The sequence below is a fragment of the Erpetoichthys calabaricus genome, chromosome 7 (genome assembly GCF_900747795.2).
Source record: "Erpetoichthys calabaricus chromosome 7, fErpCal1.3, whole genome shotgun sequence".
NCBI lineage: Eukaryota > Metazoa > Chordata > Cladistia > Polypteriformes > Polypteridae > Erpetoichthys > Erpetoichthys calabaricus.
In genome coordinates this window covers 126,562,682-126,578,370 of record NC_041400.2, presented here as the reverse complement: position 1 = coordinate 126,578,370, position 15,689 = coordinate 126,562,682, and the positions used below count along the sequence as shown (strand labels likewise).

Genomic DNA, 15,689 nt, shown 5'->3' with positions numbered 1-15,689 from the left:
TATACAGTATACTCGCGTTTAAGTTCTCTCGCGGATAAGTCAGGGCTTGATTTTACTGTATAATTTCCGCTATTTTATAATGTCAGTCGTATAAGTTGAATGCGGAAAACTCACGTTGGTCCAAGAGATTATGATATGCTAACGCCCACCTGAGAGAGTAACCACGGAGCACACTGCCTTTTTTTCTATCTATTGTGCCTACGTGACCTTACGGTAATATCCAAACTATTCCGAAGCGACGTTTGCACTGTTTTGTGTTTTTTTTTGTATCTCACACCCATATACACCTTTATTGTAAGAGCATCCTTTATCTACGATGGAACCTTCGATCAGAAGAAAATATGAAGCTGGTTTTAAATTAAAAGCCGTTGAAGTGGCAAAAGAAACTGGTCACTGTGCTGCTACAACAAAATTCGATGTGTCTGAGAAACTGGTGCATGATTCGAGGAAGCAGGAAGATGTTAAAAAAAATAAATAAATTAAGTGTTGTATTTTTGAATGGGTGTATAAGTCAGGGTCTGATTTTATGATCGATTTTTGACCTGACCTATATGCAAATATATACGGTAAGTGCTGCGGTGGGCTTTCTTTAAATTTGACACAGGAACTGCTTCCGGTCTTCTGCGTAAGTAAGAAACCAGGGCCAGTCCTCCCCTGACACGGCCCTCGGCTGGCACCCAAAGACCCAAGAGGGCTGCTTTTCTGGACTCCAACTCCCATTTACCCTGCAGGTATCTTAATTGGGTTTAGCCCTGAGAACAACTGCCACCTACCGTTTGGTGAAATGAACTGCTCCCGGCATGCCCGTTCATTCAATCCATCCATTATGGCCTCCTGCCTCGTTATGAATCCATCCTTTATCCCAGCCAGAATTCCTTTCCTTCCTTCCTGGCACCAACAGTCTGTATGGACTGTTCTTTGCTTAAATTGCACTAATTTCTGAAGATGTCACACAAGCAGTGGCCACCATTACTGGAAATTGGTGGTCTAAAAGTGTTTATTCACTCGTGATAACACATTGTAAAAAATAAACATTGTTAAAAGAGACATTTGCAAAAATGTCTGTTATTTTTAAAAGAAGTCAACATTTTTGCCTTTAGAATGCAAAACTGAAGCAATTCAAGTTGGTACGGTGCGTTATCATTTTGTGAAGTAGTTCCCTTGTAAATTCTTCTAAACTTCTTGCAGAGTTTGCCATGATTTTCGTTTCATTATTGGCAGTGTTTAGTTCTTTTTCTCATTCAAGTAATCCCACGCAGCTTCAGTTATGTTGAGATTGTGGGTCTGAGGTGGCCAGTCTAATGCTGTTGGAGTTCTTTTGGCTAATGTGCACCCCAAGTCCATCAGAAAGCCACTGCCATGCTTCACAGAAAGCTGCACCCGGGCATCAGTGTACAGAACTAAGACAGTGGTGTCTTTATTAACCAAAGGCTAATTTTTGCTGCTGGTTGTTGTGCCATGATTTTTGAACTTTGCTTAGCACAGTCTATTTTGCTGTTGTTTTTCTGCAAGCATACTATAGGTTCTTCGCTACAACACTCCACACAATACCTTTTCTTGTAGGTCTTCTTTGCACAGTCAAAGTGGATATTTTGGGGTTAGAGGACCCTGTCAGAGGCTGACCATGCATTTCAATGCATTTCCACATGGCTCTTATTAAAGTGATCTTTAAGTACTCTTCACCAGATTCAGACACCTTTTTGGATCTTCAAACTACCCACTTGTGTCAAAATTGTTTATGACAGCTTGAACACCTCTTTTTGAAAGTGTGGTGTGACATTGCTTGCTGACAATAGCTTTGTTGAATGAAAACTTTGATTTATGACTGTCAGTGTATGTTGAGGCACCCAAATTTTTGTAGGTACCATCTAGTAGTACTAGTACTGTCACATGCACAGAGTATAAGACATTCAGCCTTGCATGTGCAAAATGTTACCACTCTATAGTGCCATGATTAGCTAGTGGAACTACCATACTTTAAAACATCTCAGAACACAATCATTACCCACTTATTTGTTAAACTGCACCACTGGCACATCTGGTTAAATGACAATCACTACCTCATGAATTTGAGTCCGGTGTAGTCAGACCTCATTCATTTGAGTCATGTAGTCAGCTAATGGAGTGTTTTTATTGTGGATATGTTTTTGATATTCATTTAATAAACAGCTCAATAATTATTCATCTCTTCATCCATTGTCTGTATTATTGAACAATGTAGCAGTAGGTTCTTATTGCAGCAGTGGTTTACGGGCATGAACCTGCCCAGGGATTGGGAATCAGTTTTTCTTGTCATAAACAGAAGTGTCAACACTATTGTTTTATATTCCTTTTTAATAGTTGTATTAAAATAAATTTCTTACTTATTTTATTTATTTATTTTTAAACTTATTTTGTTTATTTTATATGGCTTTTTTGTTCCTTATCATCATGGGCGCCAAATACTCATGAGCCCATTATATTTCTTTTATTTTTATTTTTTTCAAAATTAAAATAGACTATTTCATACTTGGGTCAGCTGGTGGAGGAGTAGTAGCACTGCTGGCTTGCAACAAGGAGACTGAGGTTCAAATCCTGGGTCCTCCTTGCGTTTTCGTATGGATTTCCACAGAGTGCTCTGTTTTCATCCCAAAGTCCAAAGATATGCAACTTAGATGGCTTGGCATTGCTAAATTGGCTGAAGTGTGTGTGTGTGTGTGTGTGTGTGTATGTGTGTGTGTGTGTGTGTGTGTGTGTGTTTGTGTGTGTGTGTGTGTGTGTGTGTGCACGCGGTGAGTTTTTGTTCACCCAGAGATGGACTGGCCCCCTGTCCAGGGTTTGTTCCTGCCTTGCGCCCTATGCTTTTTGGGATAGGCTTCAGCTTCCCTGTGACCTTGCTCATAATGAAGTGGGTTTATAAAATGGATGGGTTCATGGATGTTTCATACTTGAAGAATTGGAGAACACATATGTGGAATCAATCTAAATAAACAGTCTCAGAAATGTTAATTTTGAACTGATGGAGAAGTTGTTTAACATGAAAATCATCAAGAACAATCGAAATCCAAATCTCTTTCTTTGGTGCCGCTGCCTGTTGTTCTCCTGGGGTGCCATGCCAAACACAGTCTTCTGCCCTCTAGTGGCTCCTGCTTCTGCATACCTCTGCTCTGACCAGTATTAGTCTCTCTCTTTCTCATTCTGTCTATTTCTTCTAATGGTCTGTTACGGGGTTTTCCATTGCCCTCTGCCACCCTGGTGATGCCTTTTCCTCTGGGTGCCTCAGATCGGCTGAATAGCACTTTACATGGTAAAATGTAGAACAGATACAACAAATAGTGTACTGTCCTTCAATATCCTGACTGATGCTGAGTTGTTTGTAGTTTTTGTTTTCATAATTTGTGCGAGTGGCTATTTAAACAGAAGCTGTTAATGAATGGTGTATCCGAAAATTGTAGGAGAGAAAATCTGTTCAAATTTTCAGCATATGCTTCCTGTAAAAATATTTAAAGTACACAAATTCTTAAACACAATTCTTGTTAAAAAATAAAATTTATTAGGTTGTTTTTATAACATCCCTGTAGTAATTTGAAAAAATGTACTTTTTACAGTAATTTAATCAGTGTATATAAATGAAAATATAATAAAAGAATTGTCTTTTCATGGGGCCTTTTTGTCTGTGCACAGTTCTTTCCATGATACTGTACAAGACTAAATGCATCAACAATGCAGTTTTTAGTAACAACGGATAGCAGGGAAGAAAGATGGAATTTTCCCTGTAGCTTGACAGATTTCATATTTTAGAAATCCACTCAACATTCAAAAGACAGTAGCAGAATTGAACACACAATAACCGTCATGAATTGTGGCAGCTCTTATATGGTGATTTTAGCTTGGGGTGATAACAGCAGTAGAGAGATTTTGGGTAAACAACCCTATTATTTGTTTGTACTTAATAGAAAGCATTATGAGAAATGTTTCTATCTTTGATGGGGTATTTCATTTTGCAGGTGATGTAACTGTAAGAACAAAAAAATACACTTGAATTTCTAAAGATATGGTAGCGGGCACTGTTATACAGATGCAGTAAAAGGCTTTCTAAAGGCATTCATTTTAAAAATAGTCTTTGCAATTTTGCTTTTCATTTTGCCATCTCCTTTGATGGACCCTGCCTTGGATTAATTGTCTGTGAGAATGCTGTGTTATTTTGCCATCTTGGTGTTTGGTTCATGATCAGATTTCAAATAAACAGACACCATTCTGGTGTTGAATCACGATTTTCTCTTTTTTCTTTTCTTACATGTATTCACTTCTAGTTTGTTTTCTGTTCAAGCTTATAAAACAGTCGATAAGCATCCATTCTTCGTATTGTAGGTTGAAATACACTCACTGGCCACTTTATTAGGTATGCCTATTCAACTGTTTGTTAACGCACATATCGGATCAGCCAATCACATGGCAGCAACTCAATGCATTTAGGCCTCTAGACATTGTCAAGATGACCTGCTGAATTTCAAACTGAGCATCACAATGGGGAAGAAAGGTGATTGAAGTGACTTTGGACGTGGCATGGTTGTTGGTGCTAGATGGGCTGGTCTGAGTATTTCAGAATCTACTGGGATTTTCATGCATAACCATCTTGGGTTTACAGAGAATGGCCAGAAAAAGGCAAAATATCCAGTGAGAGGCTGTTCTTTGGGCAGAAATGCCTTGTAGATGCCAGACGTCAGAGGAGAATGGCCAGACTGGTTTCAGCTGTTAGAAAGGCAACAGCAACTCAAATAACCACTCGTTACAACCGAGGTATGCAGAAGAGCATCTCTGAATGCACAGCACGTTGAACCTTGAAGCAAATGGGCTACAGCAGTAAGAGACCAGAATGGGTGTCACTCCTGTCATCTAAGAACAGGCAACTGAGGCTGCAATTTGCATAGACTCACAAAAACTGCACAACAGAAGATTGCAAAAATGTCGCCTGGACTGAAGAGTCTTGATTTGTGCTGCAGCATTTGGATGGTAGGGTCAGAATTTGGCATCAACAACATCAAAGCATGGATCCATCCTGCCTTGTATCAATGCTTCAGACTGGTGGTGGCGATGGTGGTGCAGAGGATATTTTCTTGGCACACTTTGGACTGCTGAGTACCAATTGAGCATTGTTTAAATACCACAGCCTACCTGAGTATTGTTGCTGACCATGTTCATCCCTTTATGATGGCAGTGTACCCATCTTCTGATGGCTACTTCTAGCAGGATAATGTGCAATGTCACAGAGCCCAAATCATTTCAGACTGGTTTCTTGAACTTGAAAATGGGTTCACTGTACTCAAATGGCCTCCACAGTCAACAGATCTCAGTCCATTAGAGCGCCTTTGGGATATGGTGGAAAAGGAGATTAGCATCATGGATGTACAGCCAACAAATCTGCAGCAACTATATGATACTGTTATGTCAATATGGACCAAAATCTTTGAGGAATGAGGATTACTTGTGTTCTGTTCTGTTCAGTGTATTGTATTGTATTTATCCTCTTTTTTTGACACCCACTGCACACCCAACCTACCTGGAAAGGGGTCTCTCTTTGAACATCCTTTCCCAAGGTTTCTTCCATTTTTTTCCTCACAATGTTTTTTTGGGTGTTTTTCCTTGTCTTTTTAGAGAGTCAAGGCTGGGGAGCTGTCAAAAGGCAGAGCCTGTTAAAGCCCATTATGATATTCCTTGTGTGATTTTGGGCTATACAAAAATAAATTGTATAATTGTACTGTAACTTGGCATTAATTTTTTTTTTTTTTTTAAATATAAAGTTGCCTGGAGTGTGTGAGTGTGAATGTGAGTGTGCCTGATGAACCAATGGCCTTTCCTGAGTTGGTTCCTACCATTACTCATCATGCTGCCAGAGCAGAGTCTGACACCCAAACCATGATGAGTTTGAAAATGGATAAATGGTTATTTTACATTGACAGTATTAATGAATAATGTATCGTGTCTACTCTGTAACTAAAGTTCATTTATACACGATCAGCTGGCACATTTGCATAGTTACTTGTAGTATGGCTAAAAATCTAAAGCTTTGTATTCTTTATTGAGCACCAGTATTAGGCATGCAGATTGGCAGTGAAGACTGATCTCCTTAAACTTCTCTTCTCAATTACAATGGGACTTGTGTTTCCCTAGCATTTATGGTTTCTTCTTCCAAGGATAATTGAGCACTTGTATCTGGTCAGGTAATGGAAAATGAGCCTTGTAGAATATCTTAGATTGGCCACATGCTTGTATTGGTTTGATTTTACTCACATTGTACAGTAAATGGTTTTCAATAAAAGTGTCTGCATAATGAATAGATGTAAATTTAACTTGTATCTCAAGTTTTGAACAAAATTTTTGCTTAAAAATGTAATGTTGGTATACAGTAGATAAATAAGAAATGCTCCCCTTACCTTCAAATAATTGTACTTTTTAATAGTCTTTACTAGCTACAAAAGAGAAAAAAAACTCTTGATTAATGAGGTAACCATTTGATTACCAGATATGTATGGATTGCAAAGATATCTCTTTGCTGAAGAAAATCTGTGAAGTCAAATACAGTATGTGTTATAAATAACAAGTCATATTATTACATCTTTCTTCTTTTTGGGCAGTGGGCCTGAATAGTGACAAACTATTAAACATCCCAATGCACTTAAGTAGAATAACAAAAAATCCTGAATGCTAAATTAATGAAATGAAATAGACACCTACCATCCATTACTCAATCACAAGTAGTTACACTCGCCACTCGCCTTTCTCACCAGTTTACTCTCACTTCTCAATATACCAGTTACACTTGTTCAAAAAAGTTATGCTCAAGTTATGTATGGATAGTGAGCAAATTACAATCTTTGGATTGTAAAGATGTAACTATTACTAATCTGAAGAAGAATACTGTTTTTCTATTTTGTGCTTTCATCACAGCCACAAATGATTCATATTATCGGCTCATAGATTGATAGGGCCAGTATTATCACGTGTACAGAGTACAGTCAACATGCCACATGCCACATGTTAACACACTACGGTACCTTCAAACTTTGGTCTTCCTCACACCCAATCATAAAACAGACCAGTATGTTCTGAGGCTTCTCAGGCAAGAGAGAAAAATGTTTTGAGGTAAGGCAGTTACACTTTCTAGTCGTTTCCTCTGAGAGTGGCAACATGTAGCATGTTGATTATCACATACAGTGAGAATTTCACTGTACTCTGTGCATGTGGTAATAATAACCTTATAAACCTTAATGAACTTAAACGAATATAAATGGAAGTGAACCACAAAAGGCTTTGATATCTTGCATAATTGGACATCAAGATGAGTCGAACAGTCTGTCGTATGTGGGGGTAATCTAGTACCAGTGAGTCAGGAGGCACTAGACAAAAAACTGATTTCAAAGCAACATAAGTGATTGTTATGAAAGGGAAAAAAAATCAGACCTAAAGTAAAATAATATCAGATACTTGCCAAAAAGTTTTAGATTGAAAAGAAAATTAAATGTAAATTTCTTGGGGTTTTAGCTGACAAGGACTCCGAACAAATGATTAGTTGTGCCCAAGCTTTCTCAGCTAAATTGTGCTTCATGTGCACAGACTGCAGTGAGTTCTTCAAGAATGAGAGAGACCATTATATTCTTTCAGCATTTTGAATATAATTTTGATTTTTGCTTTTTCTGTCTAATTTGTTCTTCTTATCTGTTGTTTTTCTTTGATTTTTTGATGTTTGCACTTCTGAGACGATGGGCCAGAACCCCGGCTGCATTCATTTGAGTGACTCTACATCTGTCTATATAAAATATATATATATATATATATATAATATATAAAAAAAAAAAACATATGCATTTCTAAGGAATAGTATCTACATAGAAGAACACACAATCAGAGAACAAACACCCTATCTGTTTTGTACTGTTCTTGTGAACCTTTGTTAGCTGCCCTTTGGTCCATTAATGTTATGTTTTGGTGCCCTTCCCGCATAACATATAACTTTTAGCGCTGTTAAAGTCAGTTTATTAAAGGTTTACAAAATTCCTTCTGTGAAAAGAGACAGAAGGGATAACATGTTTTATATTTGACTTTCAGTAATCCTCAGCCTAGTGATTACCACTGCTGCTTTATGTGTCTGTATGGGTGGTCCTCAATATACTGTAGATTCCCTCTCTCTCTCCAAAGGTGTGCAGATTAGGTTAATTCCCAATGCCATACTGTTCTCCTCGAACCTGCCTTGATTTACCAGTAAAGTTTGAGACTGACTAACCATTTTATCCTCAGGTGCCATACTGTAAGTCATTCATGTCAGCTGAACTATCCTTTTGAAATAATAGGAGGACAGTGTACAGACAGGTGTAACAATGCAAATTATGGACGAGCTGCCAGTTTAGTAGGTACTGTACATTCCCTTACCGTCGCACAAATTCTACATTTCAGCATCTCGTGTTATGTGTTAGCGGTGTGTGGCTTAAATCAGACAGAGCAGCATTTCTAGCAGCAGTTAGTGTCCAGTTGAACATTGAAATGGGCAATACAAGTGACCTTAATGGCTTTGAATGTGGTATGATAGCTGGTGCTACACATGTCAGTTCTAGCATCTCCCAAATGGCTTTTGTCATAGGCTTTTCATGCACAACCGTTTCAAGTGTTCATAGACAATGATGCAAAAAGCAAAAAACTACTGGTTACAGACAATCCCGGAGACCATGGCCAGCAGGGGGGCTCTAGCACCCCAAACACCTGGCTTCTGAACACAAGTTGCCACAAACAAATTTTTTATTTTTTTGGTGGGAAACACTTCCTTGGCACCACAAATACAAGTAAAAAGCACAAGCAGTATTCTTTTGTGTTTCTTTTCTTTTTGTCTGCCTCCTCTGCTCCTGCCAGCAAGTTATGACTTCCTCTTCCTGACTCTGGCTTGGGGAGTTGAGGCAGCTGGCTTCTTTTATGTAACACCCGGGAGAACTTCCGGTGGCCTGTACATGTGGTCTGTGAGCACTCCCGGTTGAAGTGGTAGTCCAATGAAATAAGGCTCAGCAGTCCCTGTGGCACCCCTCAAACTCAAAAGGGCTGAGCCAACAAACTCCAATTCTCAGTGTGCTCTGTGGGTATCCGTGGTGCTGTAGCAACCCAGAGATTCTGCCACCTAGCAATCTAGGGGAAATACTGCCCTGTTCATACTCTCTCCCATGGTCCTTCCACTATGAAGGCATCCCAACCATGTAAGGTTACTGGCCATCTGCCACAGGATGAATAAAACATGTGGATCAAAGGAGGATAGCAAGAAACATACAAGCAAACAGATGGGCCACAACCAGACAAATCACATCCAAATTCAGAATTGGTTTGCAGAATGTCTTCACCAAATTCACCACTTTTTGGAGTTTGTCTCCCGTATGTTACAAAAGATGATGGCCATGTTGGGTGCCGATGTTGTCAGCGAAAAATAAGAAGGCACGTATCCAGTGGGCATAGAAGCATGAAAAACTGGACTGTTGAGGAGTGGAAAAAATGCTGGATCTGACAATTTCAGTTCCTTTTTCATCTTGCGGATGAAATGTTAAAAATTTAGTGCTAGCAACATAAGTAAAACAATTGGCACCATTCATTTGGAGAAGGATGTTAAGGATGGAGCTGCCAGAAAAAGAGGAAGGCCAAAGAGGAGGTTTATGGATGTGGTGAGAGAGGACATGCAGGTGATGGGTGTAACAGAACAAGATTCAGAGGACAGAAAAATATGGAAAAAGACGATCCGCTGTGGCAACCCCTAACGGGAGCAGCCAAAAGAAGAAGTACAGGTTGATCATAACAAGTGTGATGATGTGGTACATACTAGGTCCCCATTTACCAATTAAAGAATGTCTGAATGGCAAGACGTATCTGAACCTCATTGCTTACCATGACCACAAATTATTCACACTTTGGATGCATAATATCACAAGGCATACAGTATATCGTCACTGAATCTGTTATTATTTGGTTTCCTTTTACATTTTTTATGGTTTATTATCCACCTTTTACTGATTTTTTTTTTCTACAAAGGATTTGACTTGTTTTACTTGTTTAAGGACGTTTGTTTATCTTATCATCTTATCATGATAAATTTTGTTTCTCGTGGACACCGCCATTTTGGACTTAGCTTGTGTACTGTTGCTAGTCACATTGCTATTTAAGGCAATTGAACTTCACAACCTGTGGTTTCGCCGAGTAGAGATTATAGGTGTCACGGATCATGTATGTCGTGATTATCTGAGATTGGATAAAATTACTTTAAATGCGGGGTGCTTTGCTTTGTGCTTGTTTTAACTTCTTGAAATACAGACTTCTTACTTTAGCCTTCTTGACTACAAAGGAGGACACAGATAGCTGGAAAGAAAGATGCACTCAGGGGGTCGTTTAATCAGTGCTGTGTCCTTCTCATGCTACAGAGTTTTTAGTGCGTACAGGGTGGTTATGTGTTGGAGGTCCGATTGAGATGATATACCTATTGAAAAGCCGGTCCCCCTGAATGTCTGATCATGCTGATATTTCTTATTATCTTTTGAGTTGTCAATTTGGAGATCCGGTTCAGACCGCAAGGTGTCTGTATGCAACCATTTAATTCCGGTACTCAAGCGCCTTTAACAAAATAGTCCTGGTACACCATGAAAATGCCAGACATTTTTAAGGTTTTTTGCTTTGCCTGCCAGTTGGTGGACATGAGCTCCTTTTGCTGGACGTCTGGCAACCCTGTGTGGAAAGGGCTGTGTAGCCATCCAGTCTCCAGCAACTGCACAGCACAGTATTTCTGCATGTTTCAGCATTATTTAACAATGAACTCAGCATCTTGTAGAATCCATGCCCGGACAAATTCATGCTGTTCTTAAGGCCAAACAATGTGTAACACACTTAGACAGGTGAACCTAATAAAATGATAACTTAATGTATACCACATGTTAATATTGGATTACAGATCGCTTTGAACTAAAATGTTGTGTCAAACGACACAGAAGGTTAAATAGAAACATGTAAACTTACTTTATAGCATCAAAATGTTAAATCACCTTTTTCCTTTTCTTCATTTTTAACACCCGAGCAGTTAACTGTACATGTTGACAACTGTTTCTCATGCTGTACAGCATAATCAGAGGCCTGGAAACTTTAAAAGTGATTGTGGCTCCTTGTTGGCAACTACTATTTCTTAATCACCTGGAAGTATTTGTGTGTATTTATATTTGTTAGTAAGATGACTGTCTGATGAACCAACAGTTTAAACTAAGTATACATAAATCCCAAGCTTGACAACACCTACTGTACCTGAAGTTCTCATCATTCTTTGAGGGGTTATTGGTAATTATTGCACCATAGAAAGATGGATAATTGTACTTTTTTCTCCTAAGGTGAAATTTACCTTTCAGAGGAGCTCAAAATGCAGAAATATTATAACAAACAGCAACAATAACCTCTCTCAGACACACACAAGAATAGAAATTCTTCTGCCTTGGCTCATGATAAGAGAGTGTTTACAGTGAGGCATTTTAAAGGCATATTGCCGTAGGTATGAAGGAACCCCAGAGAGGCGTTCTGTTAGAGCCATCTTATTATGGGCTCCCTGGTTCCTTTCAGCAGTATGAATATGTCAGTTAGTAAAACCATATTTAAAAAGTTCTTTTAAACACTGCAGCTTGCTGTGTTCATTTTATTTTATCATGCTTTTTTTTTTTTGTAGCTGAAGAACCTGTGCAACTTGGACTTGCGACACATCTCAGAGCTTAATAATGAAACAGTGATGGAAATCGTGAAGAAGTGCAAGAGTCTGACCTCCCTTAACCTTTGCTTGAACTGGAGCATCAATGACAGGTAGGAACACTTGGTAACATTTGAAGCTTCCTCTGTGAGCATTTAGCAGAGGCAGCTATAGCTATCATAGGCCGACCTACAGCTTTCTGCTATAACGTGAATTTATAATTCGAACTTGAGCATTTTATGGTTGAACACTGCTTCCTGCTGTTAACTTGATCTTGTTCTGTCACTGATGCTTTTACTGGTTTTTCTAGCTACATAAAGATGTTGCACTTGTCATGAAATTCTGTTTCAAATGAGGCAGTTATGCAACTTTGTTTGCGCCCCTGAGTATTAAGAGCCCACACCTTAAAGTACAGATACTGAATTTGTTTTTGTAAAATGTTTACTTGAATGTTTTTCTAAAAGTATGCATTTGTTCAAGTAGCGCATGCACAGCAGATGTTAATATTCTCTTTATGATTTAAATATCTTTTTTATGCAGTGACATTTTAGTTTGTTCTCCCAGAATCAAAGTATCTGACTCATAAACATTCTAGCACATTGTCTGAAACAGTCAAGTATTCCATTCAAAGCGGGGAATGGTCTTTCCTACAGTTTGTCACAGTCAGAGTGACAGTAAAATTATTGAGGAGTCAGAACTTAAAAATGCAAACTGCTGTTCCTTTCATGGAAAACTGAAGAGCATTCTGTAGTTTATGGGAGATTTCATTTGCTTTTTTTTCTTTCCTCATATGCTGCTCATAGATCCTTTGGGGTTTTTGAGATTAAAACAGGGCATTACATTTAGACAGCATTTTGATCCTGCCTGTTTTTCCAATGATTTTCCTCAGATGCCTCCTGAGTTCTTCTGAAGCTTTAAGTGGCTTTGTGTGTCTGACTTCAGTTCTGCTTTTAACTCTGGAAGGTTTTTGTTTTAAAAATTGTTTTAATAGTTTTATAACATGAATGTCATTTTGCTGTGCTAAAAAATGTACTGTAGCTGTTTCAATTGCTTTGATATGTGACGCATCTTTTTTCATATTTTTTCATAATAGTAGTGTAGTGTACTGTACTGTAGTGTATAATAGCATTTTATAAAATGGTTCATTTGTGCATCATGAGCTTGGTGACACCTGGTGAACAAGGACTCTTAACAAGCTGCAGAACCATTAAGCCTTAATGGCTACATACTGTATGTTGACAGCGGATTTTCCTAAATAATAGGGTTCATGTAGTTTTATGTTTATCTTGTGCAAACATTAAAGCCAGACTGTTTTTTATGTTTTTTTTTAAATAAGTAAATACCTTTATACTTTTGGCTGTAAAGTAACTCTTAAGCTCATAAGTCAACATATCATTACATAATTTTGAGTTGGAGAGCATGTCACACTTTACAACTGCAGTTGATGGGTCTTGTTGCCTTAAAGATGTTAGATTATACAATTAGGAACCTCTCTCGACTTCTCATCACAGTTTCAAATGTCCTGTTCTTGTGTTAAAGAATTGCAAGGTTGATACATTTTGGCAGCCAATCAACATGGATCACAACAGAATAAGAAGTGGCACACCTTTCTGAAGTAAACAAACATGGAGAATTGCCAAGTAGTAGCTGCCACTGGTGTTGTTGACTGGGCTTTCATTTGTAACAATAAAAAAAAGAAGAGGATACATAGTAAATCTTTAGAAGACCATAACAAGACTTTGTGCACTTTGTGCTTCAGGCTGAGCACTTATTGGCTGTCATCTCTCACACAGAGGAGCCTGCGACTGCAACGTGTGACAAAATCAAAACTATTTTTGTCATATCTAGTTAGCAAATACTGTGCCTGAATTGGTGGGAATGTCACACTACACAAGTGACAGCCTTTGGCAGGCAATGCAACTCTTCACGACTAGCTAATATTATGTAAATGAAAATTACTGCAAAAGACATGTTGTGTGATAATGGCTTCACTATTCATATAAAATACATATATTTTAGTTGTTCAAACACTTCTATCTACATACCTAGCACCTCTCATGTCACCTCATCTTCTCAAACGCTTTGTTCTGGCGAGTGTCGCCCCAGCCCAGCAGGTCATCCCACACTTATCTGTTCCCGACGACAGATTCTAGCTCTTCCTTGTTCCCATGCCTGCCAAGAGATTTAATCCTTCCAGTGTGTCCTTTGTCTGCCTCAGAATCTTCACTCCGTGGGACGTGCCTGCAGTAGTTTCAGGAGGAGCCATCCAGGGACCATCCTAATGACATGTCAACTGGCTGCTCTCGATCTGGAAGAGCAGCAACTCTAGTCTCTGCAGAATTGCTGAGCTTCTTGCCCTATCCCGGCCACCTTCATTTCTGCTGCTTGTAGTTGTGATCAATTTCTTTCAGTTATTACCCACAGCTCATAACCATAGGTGAGGAGCACATTGCCGTACCCACCACATGACAAACCAACTCAGGATCCCAGATTAGGACCTGAGTGCAGCCATGCAATGGGTGACACTTCAGCACCACACTAGCTCAGATGGAATGGAACCAATGTGAGGTATTTTCTATGGTGCCTAGAGTGCCAATTCTGCCACCAACCCCCAGGTTTTCCCTGCAGGTTGGAGAGCCTACTTGCAGGGCTGGATGCAGAATAATGTCATACCCAGGACGGCGCAATTGCAGGTTAAGAGCCTTGCTCAAGGGCCCAATGAAGTAGAGTAATTGTTGGCATTTATGGGATTCGAAGGCAACCTTCCGATTGCCAGTGCAAATCCCTAGCCTCAGAACCACCACTCCGCCCTAATAGGTGAGGACAGGGATATAGTTCGACCAGTAAACCCAGAGCTTTGTCTTCAGACTCTGCTCCTGCTTCACCACCATGGACCAGTGCAGCATCTGCAGAATAGCAGCTGTTGCTCCATTACACTTACTGATAGCATGCTACCTTTTTCCTTCACTTGTGAACAAGACCCCAAGAAACTTGAACTCCTACACATAGGTATGTTGTTTCCCCCATTGAGTGGAGAGAGCAATCCATTACCTCAGACTTGTATGAGGCAGCTGGGATGAGCATCAGCACCTCACTATCCAACATGACATTTTTTTCTGTTGGTTTTATCATAGTGTCATAGAACTAAGATTGCAGCAGACCTGTGGTCTCAACCTGACTGACACAGTAAATCAAATCAAACATTGATACAGCTACTGTATGTGGGATGGTACCCTCAAGGTGGCCACTACTCTTTGATCAGAACAGTTCCTGCACTGTGTTGTGTGAATCTGTTTGGAAAAGAATTAATGTCATACTGAGAACCACTATGATTCTTAGACTTGATAAACAGAAAAGTGAATCGAGCAAAGTAGTTTTGTTGCATTATTTTTTTACTCCGCCTTGCACAAGACAAGCGAACTTCTGAACAGTTTATTTCTGAAACAAATGAAACACAAGTTACAAGGTTCATGTTACTTATTTCTGCCTTTTTGGACTAAACATTCCCTTCTGTTATAGTTATCAGTGACCTTGCTACCACATATTTGTATCACTTTCACATTTTAATCATGAGTATATCACCTAACACAAACATAGACTTAATGTAGACAACACAATAAACAAGACAACTGAAGTTTCTACTGTATCATAGCAAACTACAAATAAACAGATCAGGAACCGTCAGTTAAAAACTGAAGTGCAGACACAGTAAATGAACAGTAGCATGTTGTGTTCCATAGGATCAGTTCTATGTGCTATTCAAAATAATAGTCGAGTGGTTTCTGGCATCACTCTGGACCATAAAGGTAAAACACCTACTCGAGGCCTTTTGATTCTTTGTATTAACTATAGTACAGCTATAATTTTTCAATGCAGGTGTCCAGCTGGTCTTATGACTTAAACATTTGGATCAGTATAACTGTCTACAAATCAACTCTGAATTTTCTAATTGACAGGCTACAAAAGGTAA

General features: G+C 39.0%; 1 protein-coding gene across 2 annotated transcripts in view; it reads left to right on the top strand.

Moving 5' to 3' along the window:
* The window catches only part of fbxl17 (F-box and leucine-rich repeat protein 17), a 965,787-nt gene that overhangs the window by 323,516 nt on the left and 626,582 nt on the right, over positions 1 to 15,689 (top strand). For both annotated transcript variants that reach the window (XM_051929669.1, XM_051929670.1), the window contains exon 7: positions 11,702 to 11,832. In XM_051929669.1, coding sequence (XP_051785629.1) covers positions 11,702 to 11,832 — 131 coding nt within the window. The remainder of the gene's footprint in view (positions 1 to 11,701; positions 11,833 to 15,689) is intronic.